At 35.9% G+C, this 17,233-nt stretch overlaps 1 protein-coding gene across 2 annotated transcripts in view; it reads right to left on the reverse strand.

Annotated features, from left to right (window-relative positions):
- Positions 1-17,233, reverse strand: part of LOC129269719 (mismatch repair endonuclease PMS2-like) — a 33,170-nt gene that overhangs the window by 5,474 nt on the left and 10,463 nt on the right. For both annotated transcript variants that reach the window (XR_010294780.1, XM_064105287.1), the window contains exons 9-22: positions 16,804-16,901; positions 15,597-15,696; positions 14,567-14,651; positions 13,367-13,446; positions 12,383-12,690; positions 11,851-11,906; positions 10,407-11,026; positions 9,095-9,188; positions 7,258-7,360; positions 6,501-6,594; positions 5,570-5,643; positions 3,453-3,553; positions 1,890-1,996; positions 921-1,025 (exon numbers count right to left, since the gene is read on the reverse strand). Coding sequence is in view for 1 of the 2 variants with exons in the window: in XM_064105287.1 (XP_063961357.1) it covers positions 921-1,025; positions 1,890-1,996; positions 3,453-3,553; positions 5,570-5,643; positions 6,501-6,594; positions 7,258-7,360; positions 9,095-9,188; positions 10,407-11,026; positions 11,851-11,906; positions 12,383-12,690; positions 13,367-13,446; positions 14,567-14,651; positions 15,597-15,696; positions 16,804-16,901 (2,025 nt within the window). In the remaining variant the exon portion in view is untranslated. The remainder of the gene's footprint in view (positions 1-920; positions 1,026-1,889; positions 1,997-3,452; positions 3,554-5,569; positions 5,644-6,500; positions 6,595-7,257; positions 7,361-9,094; positions 9,189-10,406; positions 11,027-11,850; positions 11,907-12,382; positions 12,691-13,366; positions 13,447-14,566; positions 14,652-15,596; positions 15,697-16,803; positions 16,902-17,233) is intronic.

Consider the following 17,233-nt stretch of genomic DNA (forward strand, 5'->3'; position numbering starts at 1 on the left):
GCAAAACTTTAAAATGTCAAGCTTTCTTATTTTACATCCGATTTTGATGAAATTTTCAGTGGTATGTTTGTTGGATTTTCCCCTTTTTATTCAAACAAACTTTTTGTTGGGGTGGACTTGTCCTTTAAAGGGTCCTTAAACAAACTTTCAAAGATCTCCAAGGTCTTTCACGATTCCTGATGGATCCTTCAATGGTCTTTGTGGTCCTTGTGAATCCCAAAACTTTTATAAATGGTTTAAAACAGTCTTTCAGTGGTCTTTCAAGAAAATGGTCTTATGGTGGTCTTACAGCAGTCTTTCAGCGGTCTTTCGATGAACTTTCCATGATCTTTCGACAGTCTCTCAAGATTTTTGCGGAGATCACTGTAAGACTCTTGAGAGATCATTGAAAGATCTGTGACAGATCATTGAAAGACAGGAAAAGTCCATTGAAAGAATTCTGAAAGATCAACTGTTGCATACAAGATCTCTGAAATACCATTGAAAGATATCTATAGGACAATTCTAAGTCCTGTAAGACAAGAAATATCAATCAGTCTTTAAAAATTCTTTGAGGTCTTTCTGAGCTATTCCACAAAGATGACAAATTTCAGTGATCTTGGAGACTGCTGTAAGAGTAGACCTACATGTAGCAAATTTTTGGACTTTCAAAGGTCTCCCCTCTGTGGAATGAACCTAATTGTGACTAGGAAGAAATGTAATTTACTCTGTGGATGAATACATTGGTGGATTATAGATAGACAAAGATATGCAAAATTTACATAGTGCAAGCATGTATATCCATACACTGATCAGGTGCTTGAGCATTCGAGGAATGGCGTACCTAGGATTTTCCACAGGGGGGGCAAAATCGGCCGCCAAAAAATTTGACAAGCAAAAAAAAAAAGAAAAAGTCTGAAGGATGGATGAATATTATTTACCTTTTTCATCTCTGCTTTGTTCAGTGCAGTGCCGATCATGATGGATTTACGACACGATCTGGATGCGAACATCGCACGGACCTTGGTGGGTCTACAGTGGACACCCTATATATCATTGAAATCAATAGAGAGATTGGATAGGATTACGATTAGAAAGAAAGATAGATGGATATAAAGATTAAAGGACAAGTCCACCACAACAAAAAGTTGATTTGAATAAAAAGAGAAATATCCAAAAAGCATAACACTGAAAATTTCATCAAAATCGGATGTAAAATAAGAAAGTTATGACATTTCAAAGTTTCGCTTAATTTCACAAAACAGTTCTATTCACATCCTGGTCGGTATGCAAATGAGGAGACTGATGACGTCATCCACTCACTATTTCTTTTGTATTTTATTATATGAAATATTCTAATTTTCTCCTCATTGTCAAGTGAAACATTGATTAATTCCTCCCCGAACATGTGTAGATAGCATTGTTTTATACTATATGGTTCAGTCAAGTTGGTCCTTATTGCCAAATCTGTAAAAATTGTATAATTCAAACAATAAAAAACAAAAGAAAATGTGAGTGATGGACATCATCGACTGACTCACCTAATTGTGCATATCACAGTTTTGTGAAAAAAAAGCAAAATTTAAATATTCCATAACTTTCTTATTTTACATCCAATTTTGATGAAATTTTCAGCATTATACTTGTTTGATTTTTCTCTATTTATTAAAATCAACATTTTTCTGGGGTGGACTTGACCTTTAAAGAGGACTTTTTTTGCTTGTAAGATAACCTTTCGATGAGAAAGTGCAGCCAATGGTGGTGACCTGTGACCCCTTTAACAAAAATTAAATAATTTTTTTTGCCCCCTCCTTTTTGGTAAAACATGGATTTGCCCCAGACATTAAGAATTAAAAAAATTAAAGAATGGCCCATTGTGATAATGTAAAAAAAGTTTGTAATGAACTCACCGGAGCATCGCTGAGCATAAAGATGAGTTCATCGATATCGTCTTTTCCAAACGTCCAGTTCTTACTAAAGGGTTGGGACACTAGCTTGACTCTCTCCGTAGGACGACCTGTTAGATCAACAGATACAGTCAACAATGTGTGAGCCAAGTGATACCACAAGATATGGAATGGTTGTCCAAAAGTAGAATGTTTCCAACCAACTTTTGTTGCAAGAATAGCTGTCTACAAAGTCTTCACTTCTATTTGTAAAAATATCTGTCTTCAGAATTGTTTCATCCCGTTGTAAACCAGAAGGACCACTTTGAAGACTTAGGGGTACTGCGGGAAAACATTTGCAAATAATTGCGGATGAAAATATACAAGGAGATAACCAGCAATAAAGAGCAAATTTGCTATCAATTGCTAGATTTGCGATTGAGTTTTGGATCCACATTTGGCTTGCGATTGATTGAAAGTTTCTTGCAACTCCCAATCTTTTCCAAATGTCCAGTTCTTACTGAAGGGTTGGGACACTAGCTTGACCCTCTCCATAGGATGACCTGTCGGATCAACAGATGCAGTGAAATGAGCCAAGTGATACAAGATGTGGAATGCTTGTGCCAAAAGCAGAATGTCTCCACCCAATATTTGCTGTAAGAATAGCTGTCTACAAAGTAATCACTTTTATTCGTAAGAATATCTGATAGGAGGCTTCTGGAAGACTTTAGGGGGTGCTGCAGGAAACAAATTGCAATTAATTGCTAGACTTATGATTGATTTTTTGGATAAAAAAAATTGACTTGCAATTGATTGCAACATGTGGAATGGTTGTCCAAAAGTGGAACGGATCCCGCCAATTTTTGTTGTAAGAACAGATGGGTGTTTCACAATGTCTGATACTCTGATTTCACGTTCAGTGTTGACCTTTTGGTGTTAGGTCAATCTTTACACGATTATAACACCAAACATAAAATGAAGATGGTCCCGAAAAGTCACACACTAGTTGTTGAGATGTCAATAATGTGATCTGGATCAGTTTTACAAACTCTGAGTAAGTTTTGGAGCCAGGGGAAGCAATCCAAATTTCAATACCAACACCAAGGCCAACACCGGACTTGAAATCACCCAATCTTGTTCCTAAAGTTATGCAAGAATTTAAACATGTATGAGAGATTGCTCCTCAGGGTGTAGTAAATGGGTACTCGGTAAAGAGGAAAATTCCTTGAATGCTTGAACAACCGATCAGGGTAGCTGTGCTAAAAGCTGGGGTAATAGTATGCAGCGCTTTAGTGTATTAAGCGCTCTATAAATGTTACATATTATTATTGCATATTCTATAATCATAATCATTGCATGATTTTAGCTCTGAATTTTTTGAAGTAATATTTCCTGTGCAGACCTGAGTATGCTCTATGACATATTAAGACGTTTGGCAGAGACATATTTTCACACGTGCAATTCTCTTTATAAATCGTGTAATCACCAATTGACCAATCATTTTTCAGAATACTCATGAATATTAACAGAAAGTGAAATAAAAGGCATCTTCCACATAAAGTAGTAAATTTTATCAATTGCCCTTACCGTCTTCATCAATGATGAAATCGAACCCGTTCTTCTTGAAGATCTCCAGGTTATCCATTAAAATAGACTCATTGACAGCAGTCAGCTCCAATGGAAATGGTCTGGATATGGAAAAAAAAAAAAAACACATGATAATGAAATCAATTATTCTAGTAGAATAGTTCATTGTTTGTTGAACCCAGGGGCCTGTATTCTGAACTTGGGTTTAAACCAAACCCTGGTTTAAAGTTGTGGTTTAACTATGGAGAGCCAATTGGAGCACAAATCTCTATTATCGCTGATGTGGTTTACGGTACACCATGTGGAGTGTTGTAGAAACAGTGGATAGGAGAAGAGAAGAAATGGATAGGCGAGAAAGTGGAGATTTGAGAGTAGAGTATTCTTTCTTGAAAGTAGTCCTGAAAAGGACTGTAAACCAGGAAAGATTGATGAGTTGAGAACAGCTTGAGTAGTAGAGCTACTACTCATCATCTCTACTCGCCGACTCAAGCCAGCATCTCCTCACTAGCTCTACTACTCAATCCACATACATTAAAGATAAATTCCAGTTGTGGGAACGATCTCAAATGACTTTTTACAAAATTTCATATAATGATCACCAAAATGTCTGTTTGTATGAATAAAAAATATGTGCCAAAGGATTCTGGAAGAAATTGTGTAATTGCTGAGAAATAAGCAAAATAAGCGCGGATTCGGTCACTTCCGTTGGGTCTTTATTCCAGCAATAATAATACAAGGTCCCACGTGTGCCTATCTGTGTTGGCGATCTTCAATGTGATCGTTTTTTTAGCTAGATATTATGATTTCACAAAGTTCAGTTTATGTAACTGTACCAGATCTAGATCCACGATGATATATCAATACTTTACCTTGGTTTTACAGACTTTCTCACAAAATCAGTTTTACTGCAACTACGTTCATTTAGCTTTAAGGAAATTATTATACGGTAATTTCAAATTTTGGATTTGTGACTTCGCAAACGAGCAGCTGCCCATATGTTATGTTATATAAAATACACAAATTTCAATTTTCTAATGGTTCGTGATGACTGATTTTTGTTTTCTTTTTAGGAAAAGGTATAAAATGATTTGTCTATTGATAATTTTTTTTTGATATGCTGAATTTACAGTAAACACCATTTTCAATTTTCTGAGAAAACGACATTTCATTGAATTTTTTTTACCATTCGATATGTAGGAAAGCTGCTCGCATATTATGTCACAAATCATATAATTAAAATTCAAATAACTTTCTTATTCTTTGATGGATTTTTCTCAAATCTTCGGCATTATTTTTAATTATTTTTTCTGCTATTTTTACCATACACATTTTTCTGGGTGAACTTCTCCATCTCTATCATGGCCTTCATTTTCACCATTATCACCATCGTCCTCATTCATCTCCATCTTCATCATTATAAAATTAGGAACAAAATAACATTTCCATTCTGCTTTATAAATGTATGTATAAATTTAATGGCCCGTATTCTGAAGTCAGGTTTAACTTAAACTTTAAAGTTGTGGTTTAAGTTTGGGAAGCCAAAAGTATCAACATTTTTTATTAAGTTGTATGTTTCCTATGTTTACTGTGCTCTTTCCTGATTCATTGATGGTGAAGACAATAATCTTTTCATACTTCCTAGACAATTATGAATGATTTGAGAGGCAAAATGAGCTGAAGTATGATATCTCTACTGTTAGTGATTTATGCAACAATTGGCTTTCCATACTTAAACCACAACTTTAAACCTGAGTTTAAGTTAAACCCAACTTCAGAATATGGGCCAATGAGTTTTATTCCAGGGTTGTCATTTTTTTTCAAGCAATCTGCTTATAATGACAGTCCTTCTCCTGCAAACTGTAAATGATAAACTGTTTTGTTGGTGGTAGATCATATTTGTTTAGAATGACTTTTTTATTTTGTATCTTTTTTCCTTATGATTCATACCAAAATCAATTACCGATATATTATGTTTGTTACGTAATGAAAATTGTATTGTATACAAATGTTATGAATGCAGAAGAAAAAAAAATCAGATCAAAATCAAATTAAAAGATTTAAAAAAAATAGAACTAAAAAAAAAAAGATGAAGCAGTTTAATACAATTACCAACTCACTGAATAAGTCTTTGTCCTTGTAGTATCGTGTGCTTCTGCAAAGTCTCAAAATTGTACTTTTCATCAGTGGCATGCTGCACCAAAACAGATACAAATGTAATTAGTGAATTTAATGACACCAAGGGATTTTATTTTCATTAATACTTAATAGCAAAGACTTTTATAAATCCATGAATTCACAGTAATCTGACCCTTAATTTCTAAATACTTACTCATAACTCAATATTGTATTCAGCTAAACACAAATTGCTGATATCCTGTTAAATTCCATGGAATAGGGACTTCTTTCATTGATTTATATTAATATATTATCTTGAAAATTCAGAATATTGACTATTGGTTATGTTGATGTTGAAACATCAACATGGTCAAAGTTCTTTGACCTCAATTGGCATTTGACCTTGATTTTGTGACCTGGAATTCATGAAAAATGTTGAAGATTCAGAAACCAGGTCCAAATACATTTAAACTTATGATGACATTATAAAAAAAAGACTTTTGGTTAAGATTTTCATGTTGACATTGACACTGTTGCTGCAGAATTCAACTGTGGCTAATCTGATTGCAACAGCAATATATCGCTTGTCGTTTTCCAGCTATTATGAACTGGCCCCCCCTTATAGGTTCTTCAAATAGGTATGGTTGCCAAGGTAATGATGAAATAATCAAATTAATTTTGAAGTGCATTAGAGAGGTGGTAATGTAACACAGGCTATACAAGAAAAGAATATCATCAAAATCCTAATCATGATTTAATACATGTATGTCACCCCAGAATATGATTTCAACATTTTAAGGCCATAAACATAATATAAAACATAATCCATAGGGTTTGCTTATACATTTTGCTTTACATGAACAGCAGTATACAGAGCTCTGGAGGTCATCAGACATTGTTTCACATCATAAATGTTTTAATAGGCTTTGATACCTGATCAATGATGAATAGATCTTGTCCAAGTTTAGCGATGATGAATCCAAGATTGAACTGACCAAGTATTTCCATCTCAGCAAACATATCTTTGCTGAAAATCAAAATAATAACAACAACAATAATTCCAGTATCGGTTTTTTTTTTGTGTAGGGGGGGGGGTCTACCCAAAAAGCAAAATGATTTCAATGAATACAAAATTATACAAGGACAATATTGACAAGTTCAGTGGAATAGATCAAGTAAAATACGAATTATTTTGATATAAAAAAGTTACCTAAAGCAAAGATTGTGACTGATAGATTATTTAAATAATAATTACTGGCTATTCTAAGCTCCAACTTTTACAGTTAGCAAAATTGAACACTTCTCAGGGTATAATAATGACAATTCAAATCAGACTTTCATTTCCAAATTACATGGTTGATACTTGAAATATACCTTGTAATTGTTACTCAAACATTTTTGCCATATCCTTAAAGGTCATGGAGTAAACTAATAATTAATACAAGTGTTGAATAAAAAGTACAACTGAGGAAGTTGGTCTAAATTTGGTCCAATCACCAGATGGTCTACACTACACTACACTCATTCCCACGCAGTCAACTTGTTAATTAGTCCATTGACAATGTAGGATGAGACCAAATGGAAAGTAGACAAAGTGAGTGCAAACCAGATGGCAATAACAACATAAGGTGTGCTTTGTAAAACATCCTGAAGCATCTCAAGAAAATTATACATATATATATTTTTTTACCTGATTTCTCTACTGAGTTCTTCTTCGGCTGAGGCATTGTCCGAAGGGGCGATCTTGGCTCGGAAGGTTCGACCAGGAATGCCTTGCTCTCTTTCTTGCATCTCTGGAAAAAGTGTTAAAAGCACAATTAAATATGGAACTGATGTAAGGACTGCTCAAAGGAGGCAATAAAAACAATCTTTAAGAGCATCTGGGGCCCGTCTTACAAAGAGTTACGATCGATCCGAACAATCGTAACTCTATGGAAATCCATCAGTGTCATAATTTTTTCGACAGGAAATGTGCAAAATGTCCTTTGTAAACAAAGTAGAACACAGGGAACTGTCAAGAAATCAATTAATTTATAGATATACATTTATATCTAGAAAAAATATGAGCAAACATGCATTTTATATGTTGACGTTGCTGGCCGTCCATAGTTGCGATTGATCGGATCAATCGTAACTATTTGTAAGACAGGGCCCTGGGGCCCGTAACACAAAGCTTGGCAATGATCGTAGACACATTTTTCTACGATTGATTCCATAGACTACAATGTACAATCAATCGTAAAGATCAAGCGTACGATCAATCGCTAACCTTTGTGTTACGGGACCCTGGTCTTTATGAACAGTTTCCTTTTTAGTAAATGTTCATTAGGAAATACATCAAAAGGGAAACCAAATTGGTGGTTTTTGTACACAGGTGGTCGCTAAAGCAAGCAAATTTCATCAAGTATTTTCAGAATGTCCAACCCCTGTACGGGATTGTTATGTGATAAGATATATCTCAAATACCTAATCAATACTTCTACAGGAAGTATAACAGGAAACAATATGTTTACCAATTCCATCTTTCTTTAGAAAGTATTAATCATTCTTCTCCTAGCTAAACCTCTGATGCACACTCATTTTATGGATTTCTTATTCGCTACATCAGTAGCGGACCGTGACCCGGAGGAGACAAAGCATTGGAGGGGCACTGTATTGTTTGTGAACAATGCTGTGCCCCCCAATGCTTTGTCTCCTCCGGGTCACGGTCCGCCACTGCGCTACATACCCCCTTCTCACTATAAAAAAAGGTCCACTCCCCCAATCCAGAGTAAAGTTATGACGTACAGACTGTTTTGGTCAACTACTCAAGGTTGACCAACAGCTGGAGGTCTTGACCGGACTGTGATAAAAAGGGTCCATTTCTGAACTCCAGTCAGATCTATTTCAGATTGGCTTTGAGTTTACATTCTATACTACATCAATTTGCAGATTGAAGTTATTTTATTTACATCTTCAGAGTATGGTCACCAAATGACTTACTCCTGTGTTATTTGTTATTCAGCATCAAGTTATCATCATCTTCAATAATTGTATATAACGTGAACTGTACATCTTGTATTGCTTCCGTCTCATTTATGCGCTTTCAAGTTAAAGTGCAATCGATCTTACAGCTATACAACAGCATCTTCCTGACATGATGCGTCTCTTGGCTAGAAAAGTCTGATCATTACAGGGCAATCGATAGAATAATCATTGCTTTTGTGCGTCCAACCCCATTTTTCTCAATATTTCATTCAATTCATGAACTGCTCAAGTCTTGATAATTTGGAAGCATAATCCACGAAAAATTCTGATTTCAGAAATTTTTATATCTGCTTCAATAGTTCACAAAGTTATAAAAAATATTTACCTATTAAAATGATAATAAATTAATACTTCCCCACCTTTATTTCTAGCATAAAACTAAGCTACCCTTTTGAACTTTTTTCAATTTCCCATAAAAAATATGACTGTTACCTCACCAAGCTAGTTCCAAACAACTGCTGTTGTTGTTTTTTTTTGGTGACAGAATGACCAAAACATACCTTTTTGTTCTCGAGCCCTTCTCAGACCAGCTATGGACAATGGAACGGTGATCTCTCTCCTCTGACCAGAATCAGATGAAGCAGTGTCATCATCCTGATAGGAAGATACAAAAGTCTTTAAAATGCCATTCCTGAATGAATGTGCTGCCCTGTGGTCGTTTCGGGTTTACAAACACAAATGTGTTGGAGAGAGTAGATGTGAATATCTCATAAACATTGAATACAACCAAGAATTGAGACTGAAAGAATAGAATGGTATACCAATGATGTATGAACACAGGTTTATTATAAGATCTATCCATATTAAACTGGGGGGGGGGGGTCATTTTGACACCCCTCGACAAATTTCGTCACTACGGCGTCACACAATTTTATTTTACCGCGTTGCTCGCTGACTTTTTACTTTCAAGTCTTGCGCATCTTTTGAGACCAAATTTGCGACGCTCGGGTACGCGGTCACGAAATTACGCAACATTTTGTAAGTGCATGTCAGACCCGAAATTGCTCAAAAACGTGATTCCGTGTACAAAGTCAATGCAAATTGTGTTTTTCAACCAAAAATCATAAATGTTGATTATTTGACTTTTGTTGGTTTAAATGGATTTATTTTATGCTATTTATGATTGCAAAAGGGTCCCTGACAAAGCTCATCGGAAAAAAAACAAAAAAACAAAGAAATACATAAGAATTAAAAAAACAATAAAATACATAAGAAATTAATTATACTTTTGCAATTATATTGTAGATATTTGTTAGAAATGTAATAATTGATACTCCCATAAAAAATTAGCATTCTACTAGCTATATAAATTGAGTTAAAGACAAAAAAAAAACAAATTTAGGGCAAATTTAATATGCTTATTTGGATAATTGATCAATAAAAAAATATAAACAATTAATTTTGTGAAAATTTTACTATAACGTCTTTTAGTTTATATCTGGCTTTACGCCAAGATCTGAGGGGGGGAGGTCAAATTGACACCTCCCCCCGTATATCCTGGTCTGAAATAGCCCAGTTAAGGTAGGGTTAAGATTTAAGGCTCTGTTCAAACCATTGCATGAAGCTGTTACGCTGAGTGCAAAGGATTGATTGCAGCAAGAATGAGGGCAGCTATCAAGAAGAAATGCATCAATTGTTTCATGTGCATTCCAAGACCCTTTATTTGATAAAATAGAAAACTTACAACTTTTTTCTCTAATATGAATTAATTAGTATGTAAGCACACCCAACAGATTATTTTTTCCCCATGTAAATGCGGCTGTTTGCTTTTGTAACATATTTGGATTTTACTCCATTCCCAAAACAACTAACCGTTCTATGAATAAGTATTCTTTTGCTGCCTCCGTCTACCATCCTGCTTCCCACGTGTGAGATGGTATCATGCACAGTGCCTTCTTGGGTCCTTTCACTATGTCCTTGAACATTTCTGACCCGACTCTCCACACTAGACTCAATCCCACCGCTGCCACCGGCTGAAGATTCACAGATACCACTCTCACTGTCCGACCTCAACAGGGCCACTCCTGAAGGTGAACACACCTCCACTTTGCAGGCATTGCTCCTCTTTTCATCACATGGCGAGTCATATGATCCATCACATGGTTGGTCATGTGATCCTTGCTGAAGTGGTGAGATTCCTACTTCCTCACTCTCGGCACATGCGGGACGTATACTATGTTTGAGAGAAATGATAGGATCGCTACAACTTTCAGCACCTCCATGGTCAGTCCTGCCATTGTCAAATGAGATGGTACAGGGAGGTAGAGTGTCTTTGAGAGTTCCTGAAGACTCCCTCTCATCAAAGCTTGGAGGAACTCTGTCTGCGGAATCACTGAGCATTGTCTCTGGACTCATTTCCTGTAGGGTTTCCATGCAATCCAACCCATCCGTTGATTCTTGAGATCTTTGAAAGAAGGCATCCAATTTGGGCTCTGAAGGAAATGAATTATTGAAGGTCTCATTGGTAAATTGCCAATTGGTCTACACCTGCTTCTCATCCCACATGGTCTAATCCTAGTTCATCAATTCTGCTAACCATTTGGTTAATTACCACTTACCCAATTACCACTTTGTCTAATTTCCAGCTAAGATATCCCCTTTTCATCCAATTTCCTTTTGTTCTATAAACACCATTTAGATGGTGGAGCGTGGTCCAGTGGATTAGTCTCCGGACTTTGAAACAGAGGGTCGTGGGTTCGAATCCCAGCCATATCGTAGTTTCCTTCAGCAAGGAATGCATCCACAGTGTGCTTCACTCGACCCAGGTGAGGTAAATGGGAACTGGTAGGAAGTAATTCCTCAAAAAGCCGTGTGCACCTGAATAGGTAGCCTAGCTTAGCTGGGGTTATAATAATAGCAGGGCCCGCTGGGAGAACAGTTTTCAAAACTGAAGTGGCTACCCTGGGTAAATATACCGTTATTACTATTATTGTCTTCATGCGTATGGTTTCATGAACTGTCTATGTATCAAATTTCCATTTGACCAAGTGAAAAAATGATTAGCAGGATGAAGTGGAAATTATAGAATAAATAAGAATTAGACTAAATGGGTATTAGACCAAGAGTAGTGTAGACCAATTGGCAATAAGAAAAATTTGAAAATAGACCAAATGATGGTAGTCCACCTGGCATTAGACTATCTGAAAATCTACCAACGAAAACACAATACCCCCCCCAAAAAAAAAAAAAAAAAAAAAAAATCAGTATTCATGAAGGAATGCTACATGTTTATTTATATCAATTTAACGTTACTTACGTTTGGATTGTCTCCCTTCTTCCTCGCTATGCTCTTGGCTTGAATGGGAAAATGACCTATTGGGAGAGTAGATGCAGAAACCAACCTATAAGCCAGTTTGCAATTACAATTTGCACATGAACCTAAAATCCCATTTTTCTTCAAGATTTTGAAAAACATACCATGAATCATCATTCTTACAAGTTTCAAAAATCCTAATAATTGGCAGCTCTGTAAACTGGAATAGTAATTTTTAAAATTACTGCAATGAGCATGGTTAGTCATAGGTTATTTTGAAATAGGTATGTTATCCCATTTAAAGAATAACAACAAAGTGTTCAGTCATGTTTGGTACTTGGCTACTGGTCAAAGGATAGCCAACTAGTTTTAGGTGGACAATGTAATAGAAGCTTTCCCTACTGTCCCTACAAGTCGTGTCATCGCGGGGACGGGGATTGAATTAAAAGATAAAAGACTCCAAGTTTGACTTGAGTCTACCACGTTACGGAATACAAATTTTCTTTCTATTTTTGCCTAAGCATGATTGAATCACCTTTTGAGGTTGGCCAGGTTGAGTGTCCCTGGTCTCCTGCCGTCCCTCTGGCTGCCTGGCCTGGAGCAAGGACTCCCTTGACTACTCAAGCGACTGCAGCCAAGACTGCTCCCAGGACTGCTGACCTGACTACTTCTCGGGCTATCGGTACTGGATTGGCTACTGCTCAGGCCACTGCCCTGGCTGCTACTTGGACTCCGGCCAAACATGTTGGAGAGGGACAAGCTGGACATGGTGACCGCTGACAGGGGCTTCTTGTTGACGTCGTACGAGGACGATCGTGGCTCAAACATGACCTGGAGCGATGCCTGTCAAGACAGAACGAGAAAAGACACGGTAAAGATTTTAGGCACGAACTGTAGAGTGGTACCATTGCCATCTGGTACAACATGAGGCTGTACATGTAATGCATATTTGGGTATTCATAATAATAATAATAGGCATTTATATAGCGCCATCTATCTAGAAATATTCTATTCCGAGGCACGTTGTTATTATTATTACCCCCGGCTTTAGCTCGAGCTGCCTTTCAGCGCTCATGCATCCAAGGAATTAATCCTGCCGGGTACCCATTCACCTCACCTGGGTCGAGTGCAGCACAATGTGGATAAATTTCTTGCTGAAGGAAATTACGCCATGGCTGGGATTCGAACACACGACCCTCTGTTTCAAAGTCAGAAGACTTATCCACTGGGCCACAACGCTTCACAATGCTCCACAACGCTCCATATAACACCAGCTGTAAAAATCAATACTCTATATTCAGTTTAGGTGCTATATCACAAAATTTTTATATTATCATTCTATCATGCAGTCCTATTAATACTGCAACGATTGTATTTATAGCGAATGCGAAAATATAACACTAATAATGAAATTAGTAATATACATGTATAAACACACAGTATTTAGATAGTGAAGAAAAAAAAAGAAACCCTGAACTTTGTAAAATTCCCCAAAATAAATGTGGATATATCATGTTACCTTCAGAATAGCAAGAAGAGTTTTCTCCTCCTGGACCAGTACTTTCCTTTTATCAGGAGTTACATTCACATCAACTGCATCTATGATTCACAGAAATATAAACAGTATGTATGTTTGGTTGGTTGGGCTTGGTTATGGAATATTGACATTGTTGGTTAGCTGGGCTCTGAAGTCTTTATCCATTTTCAAGTTACCTCCTTATATTATTTAATCTTTCATTTCAATTGTACAAATTCATATTTAATGTATATGCATGCATACAGATGTATTGAAATGGTTTGATTAAGCTATAAATGGTAAATTTGGCCCATGTATCTTTTACACAAATATTTGCCTTTTATATCTTAGCTCAATTATTTCAGATGCAGGATAAAAGTACCCCGTATTACATTCACTCCCTCCATAGTAGTAAGTATGAATTAACGTATATACACTATCTTTTTTCAGCATCGCCTTGGAAAGATAGGTATATGCAGATCCCCTTAGAAGTCATTATTTGTACCACCAACTTCCCATAACAGTAATAATTTGCTTACTATTCTACTTCTTCATTGAGCATTTCAACCTAAACCACTGCTCAATTCTCAATCAGGGCTATACAACACAAGGGTTTGAATTCTATCGCCAAATAGCAATGACCAATCAAGATCGTTGTTGCATGTTCAATCAAAATTGTTCTTTCATATCTGCAATACATCGCCAATCTTTGTGTTTCTAAGTGACTCCGAAGAATAATCAGTTGTTCACTTGTCAGTCTGTCTGTATGTAATTGGGTTTTGGACAGACATGCATCAATCGGATATGATTATATGCGTCAAGACCGATCTTTATCGTTACCATCTAAAAGACATGACCGAGGGCTCCAACCCCAAACCCTGCATCAACTCATAATTTTCCCCCATATGACTTGGATTATACACAACACATCACCCAATATCCTTTATTATCAATTGATTTCTTTCTAGTGGTGGATTAAAAAACAATTATAATGAAAATCACTTAAAGATAGATAGATAGACAGACAGACAGATAGATAATTGGTATTTATTGAAATTCGAAACATATTGATATTGCATAGTTAACAAACTGATATGCATGTTAATTATTCATTAAAACACAAGTATACAATTCATTAATTCCATTTAACAATATAATATCTAAATATGTAAACAACATAATATCCTGCATGTCATAGCAAACCTTTGGCAAGGGTGATATCCATCACAACAAAAGGGTACTGATGTCTGTTGTACATGTGAAACACTTCATTGATCAGTTTGCTGACCTGCAAATTAATAAAGGGGAACAAATCATGAAAGATTCTATCTTTGCATGATATTCATACCACTTTTTTCAGACCATACAGTATACTTTCATTTTTCAACTGATCAGCCATGGAAGAACCGTGGTGTAGTGGTTCTGACTCTCGCCTTGAAAAAAGAGTGTCTTGTGTTTGAATCCCACCGCGGTCTAGCGTCCTTTGGCAAGGCGTTAATCCACACTTTGCCACTCTCGACCCAGTTACTAAATGGGTACCCGGTAGGATGAGAAAGCCCAAGTATGTAGTATGCCTAGCAATTAAGTCTTGGAACTCTTATTGAAATGCTCCACAGGGAGTGGAGAAGGTGCATACATAGTATGTGGGCATGCAAGGATCCGATGACCGGGGTATTAATATGCTGTACAGCACTTTGGGCCATTATGGGAAAAGCGCTATATAAAAAATAGCTATTATTATTATATGACATGTCAAAGTAATAGTGTATTGAACCTATATGTGAATAATCTTTGAAAGTCTATGTGGTGGTACAGATAATGAGGGAGATATTTACAGTTCATCATGTGGTTATATTGGATGGTGGAGTGAAAGAGATGAAAATTGAAAGATATAGATACTTCACACTCTATACTGCCAAAATGTCTTAGTTTTGAATTATGTTCTGAAACTTTATGTAATATTAAAGTAAATGTAATAAATATAATAGTAATCATTAATCACAAGCATGCTGTATACGGTTGCAAGACATTTTCTAATTATATTTTCACTTCTTTATGTATTTAGACAAACTAATGCATTCAAAATTGTTTTGAATGCCATTTATTACAATGAAAATCTAAGTATAAGGCAATAGTGAATTACATATGTCTCCATCCCCTATCATTTCCTTGGAATATTCCATTCAGCCATTTAAAAAACCATGAAGAATAAGTTTGAAAATAATGAACAAACCTTAGGAAAGTCACAGGGTCTTCTGTTTATGAAGTAGTACTGTCTATCTGCTGAACTGCGACCTTGACCATGGTCACACTTGGACACAAAACCAGATAAACTGTTCATTGAAGATACAAAGCGTAAAATAAGTCGTTGAACATGGTGTACCGTGAAACCTACTACACTATTCTTCTTCGCCATGGAAACCTTCAGAAGTTACAAATAAGTTGTTGCGACAGACTACATGCACAACTGGATACTGCAGGAGTTTTCATGAAGTAGTGCGGAAGAACTCTTAAATGAAACTGTTCCTTTTGTTCTTATCACAATGTAATAATGTTAACATTCCATTTCTATATAAAATGTTATTGTCCTAGTATCCAAACACTTCCCTGCGAGGCACATGATGCACCAGGTTTTTAACAAAAAAAATGATTAAAGGTCAAGTCCACCCCAGAAAATTGTTGATTAGAATCGATAGAGAAAAATCAAACAAACATAACGCTGCAAATTTCATCGAAATCGGATATAAAATAAGAAAGTTATAAAAATTTTAAGTTTCGCATATTTTTCACAAAACAGTTAAATGCACAACTCAGTGATATGCAAATGAGAGAGTCGATGATGTCCATCACTCACTATTTCTTTTGTTTTTTATTGTTTGAATAATACAACATTTCAATTTTTACAGATTTGACAAGAAGGACCAACTTAACTTAACCATAAACTGTTAAAACAATGGTAATTCCACATGTTCAGGGAAAAATTAAACTTTGTTCCACTTGACAAGGAGGAGAAAATTATATTTCATATTTCATATAATAAAATACTAAAGAAATAGAGAGTGGGTGACGTCATCAGTCTGCCAATTTGCATACCGACCAGGATGTGCATATAACTGTTTTGTGAAATTAAGCGAAACTTTGAAATGTCATAAGTTTCTTATTTTACATCCTATTTTGATGAAATTTTCAGTGTTTTGCTTGTTGGATTTTTCTCCTTTTTTTCAAATCAACTTTTTGTTGGGGTGGACTTGTCCTTTAAAGTAAATGGTAGTGATTTTTTACCTCATTGCTAGTTTAAGAAAGCATCAATGCTTGTAAGCAAGCAACCAGAGGACAGACGGCTTAAGGTCATCTCCAAGGGACCTGGTAATGAGGATTTATATAAGTCATGGAGAAATAACATGCTTAAAAATATACTAGAGGTCAGATTTTATTCTTACCTGAAAGGGATCTTCTCAATTCGTTCTGGTTTAATACCATACTCCTCACACAGTTCTGGGGTTGGCTTGCACTGGTCAAACTCCAACAGACTCTGCAACTACGGTGTACAATGATATAAAAAAGAGGATTGGAGTACAGCCATCACCAACCAGGAGCCAAGACTACTGGTATCATTCAGTGTGATAATGTATTCGGCTCACTTTACCTTAGGAGTCAACACCACCTACACAAATGCTCTTCACTTTATAAATAGCACATGTAGGTGTTCCCTGGCATATGTTTTCCATTGTATTGTTTGAAAATAAATTTTTCAGTAAACAGATGTATTATAAACATCAAATTTTAATGTACTTTATTTATTAAAAGGGAACTTTGAAGGTCTTTTGGTCCTATTTTGGTTTCCTTCTTTTCATTACCAACTGAATAATT

This window comes from Lytechinus pictus, chromosome 10 (genome assembly GCF_037042905.1).
Source record: "Lytechinus pictus isolate F3 Inbred chromosome 10, Lp3.0, whole genome shotgun sequence".
Taxonomy (NCBI): domain Eukaryota; kingdom Metazoa; phylum Echinodermata; class Echinoidea; order Temnopleuroida; family Toxopneustidae; genus Lytechinus; species Lytechinus pictus.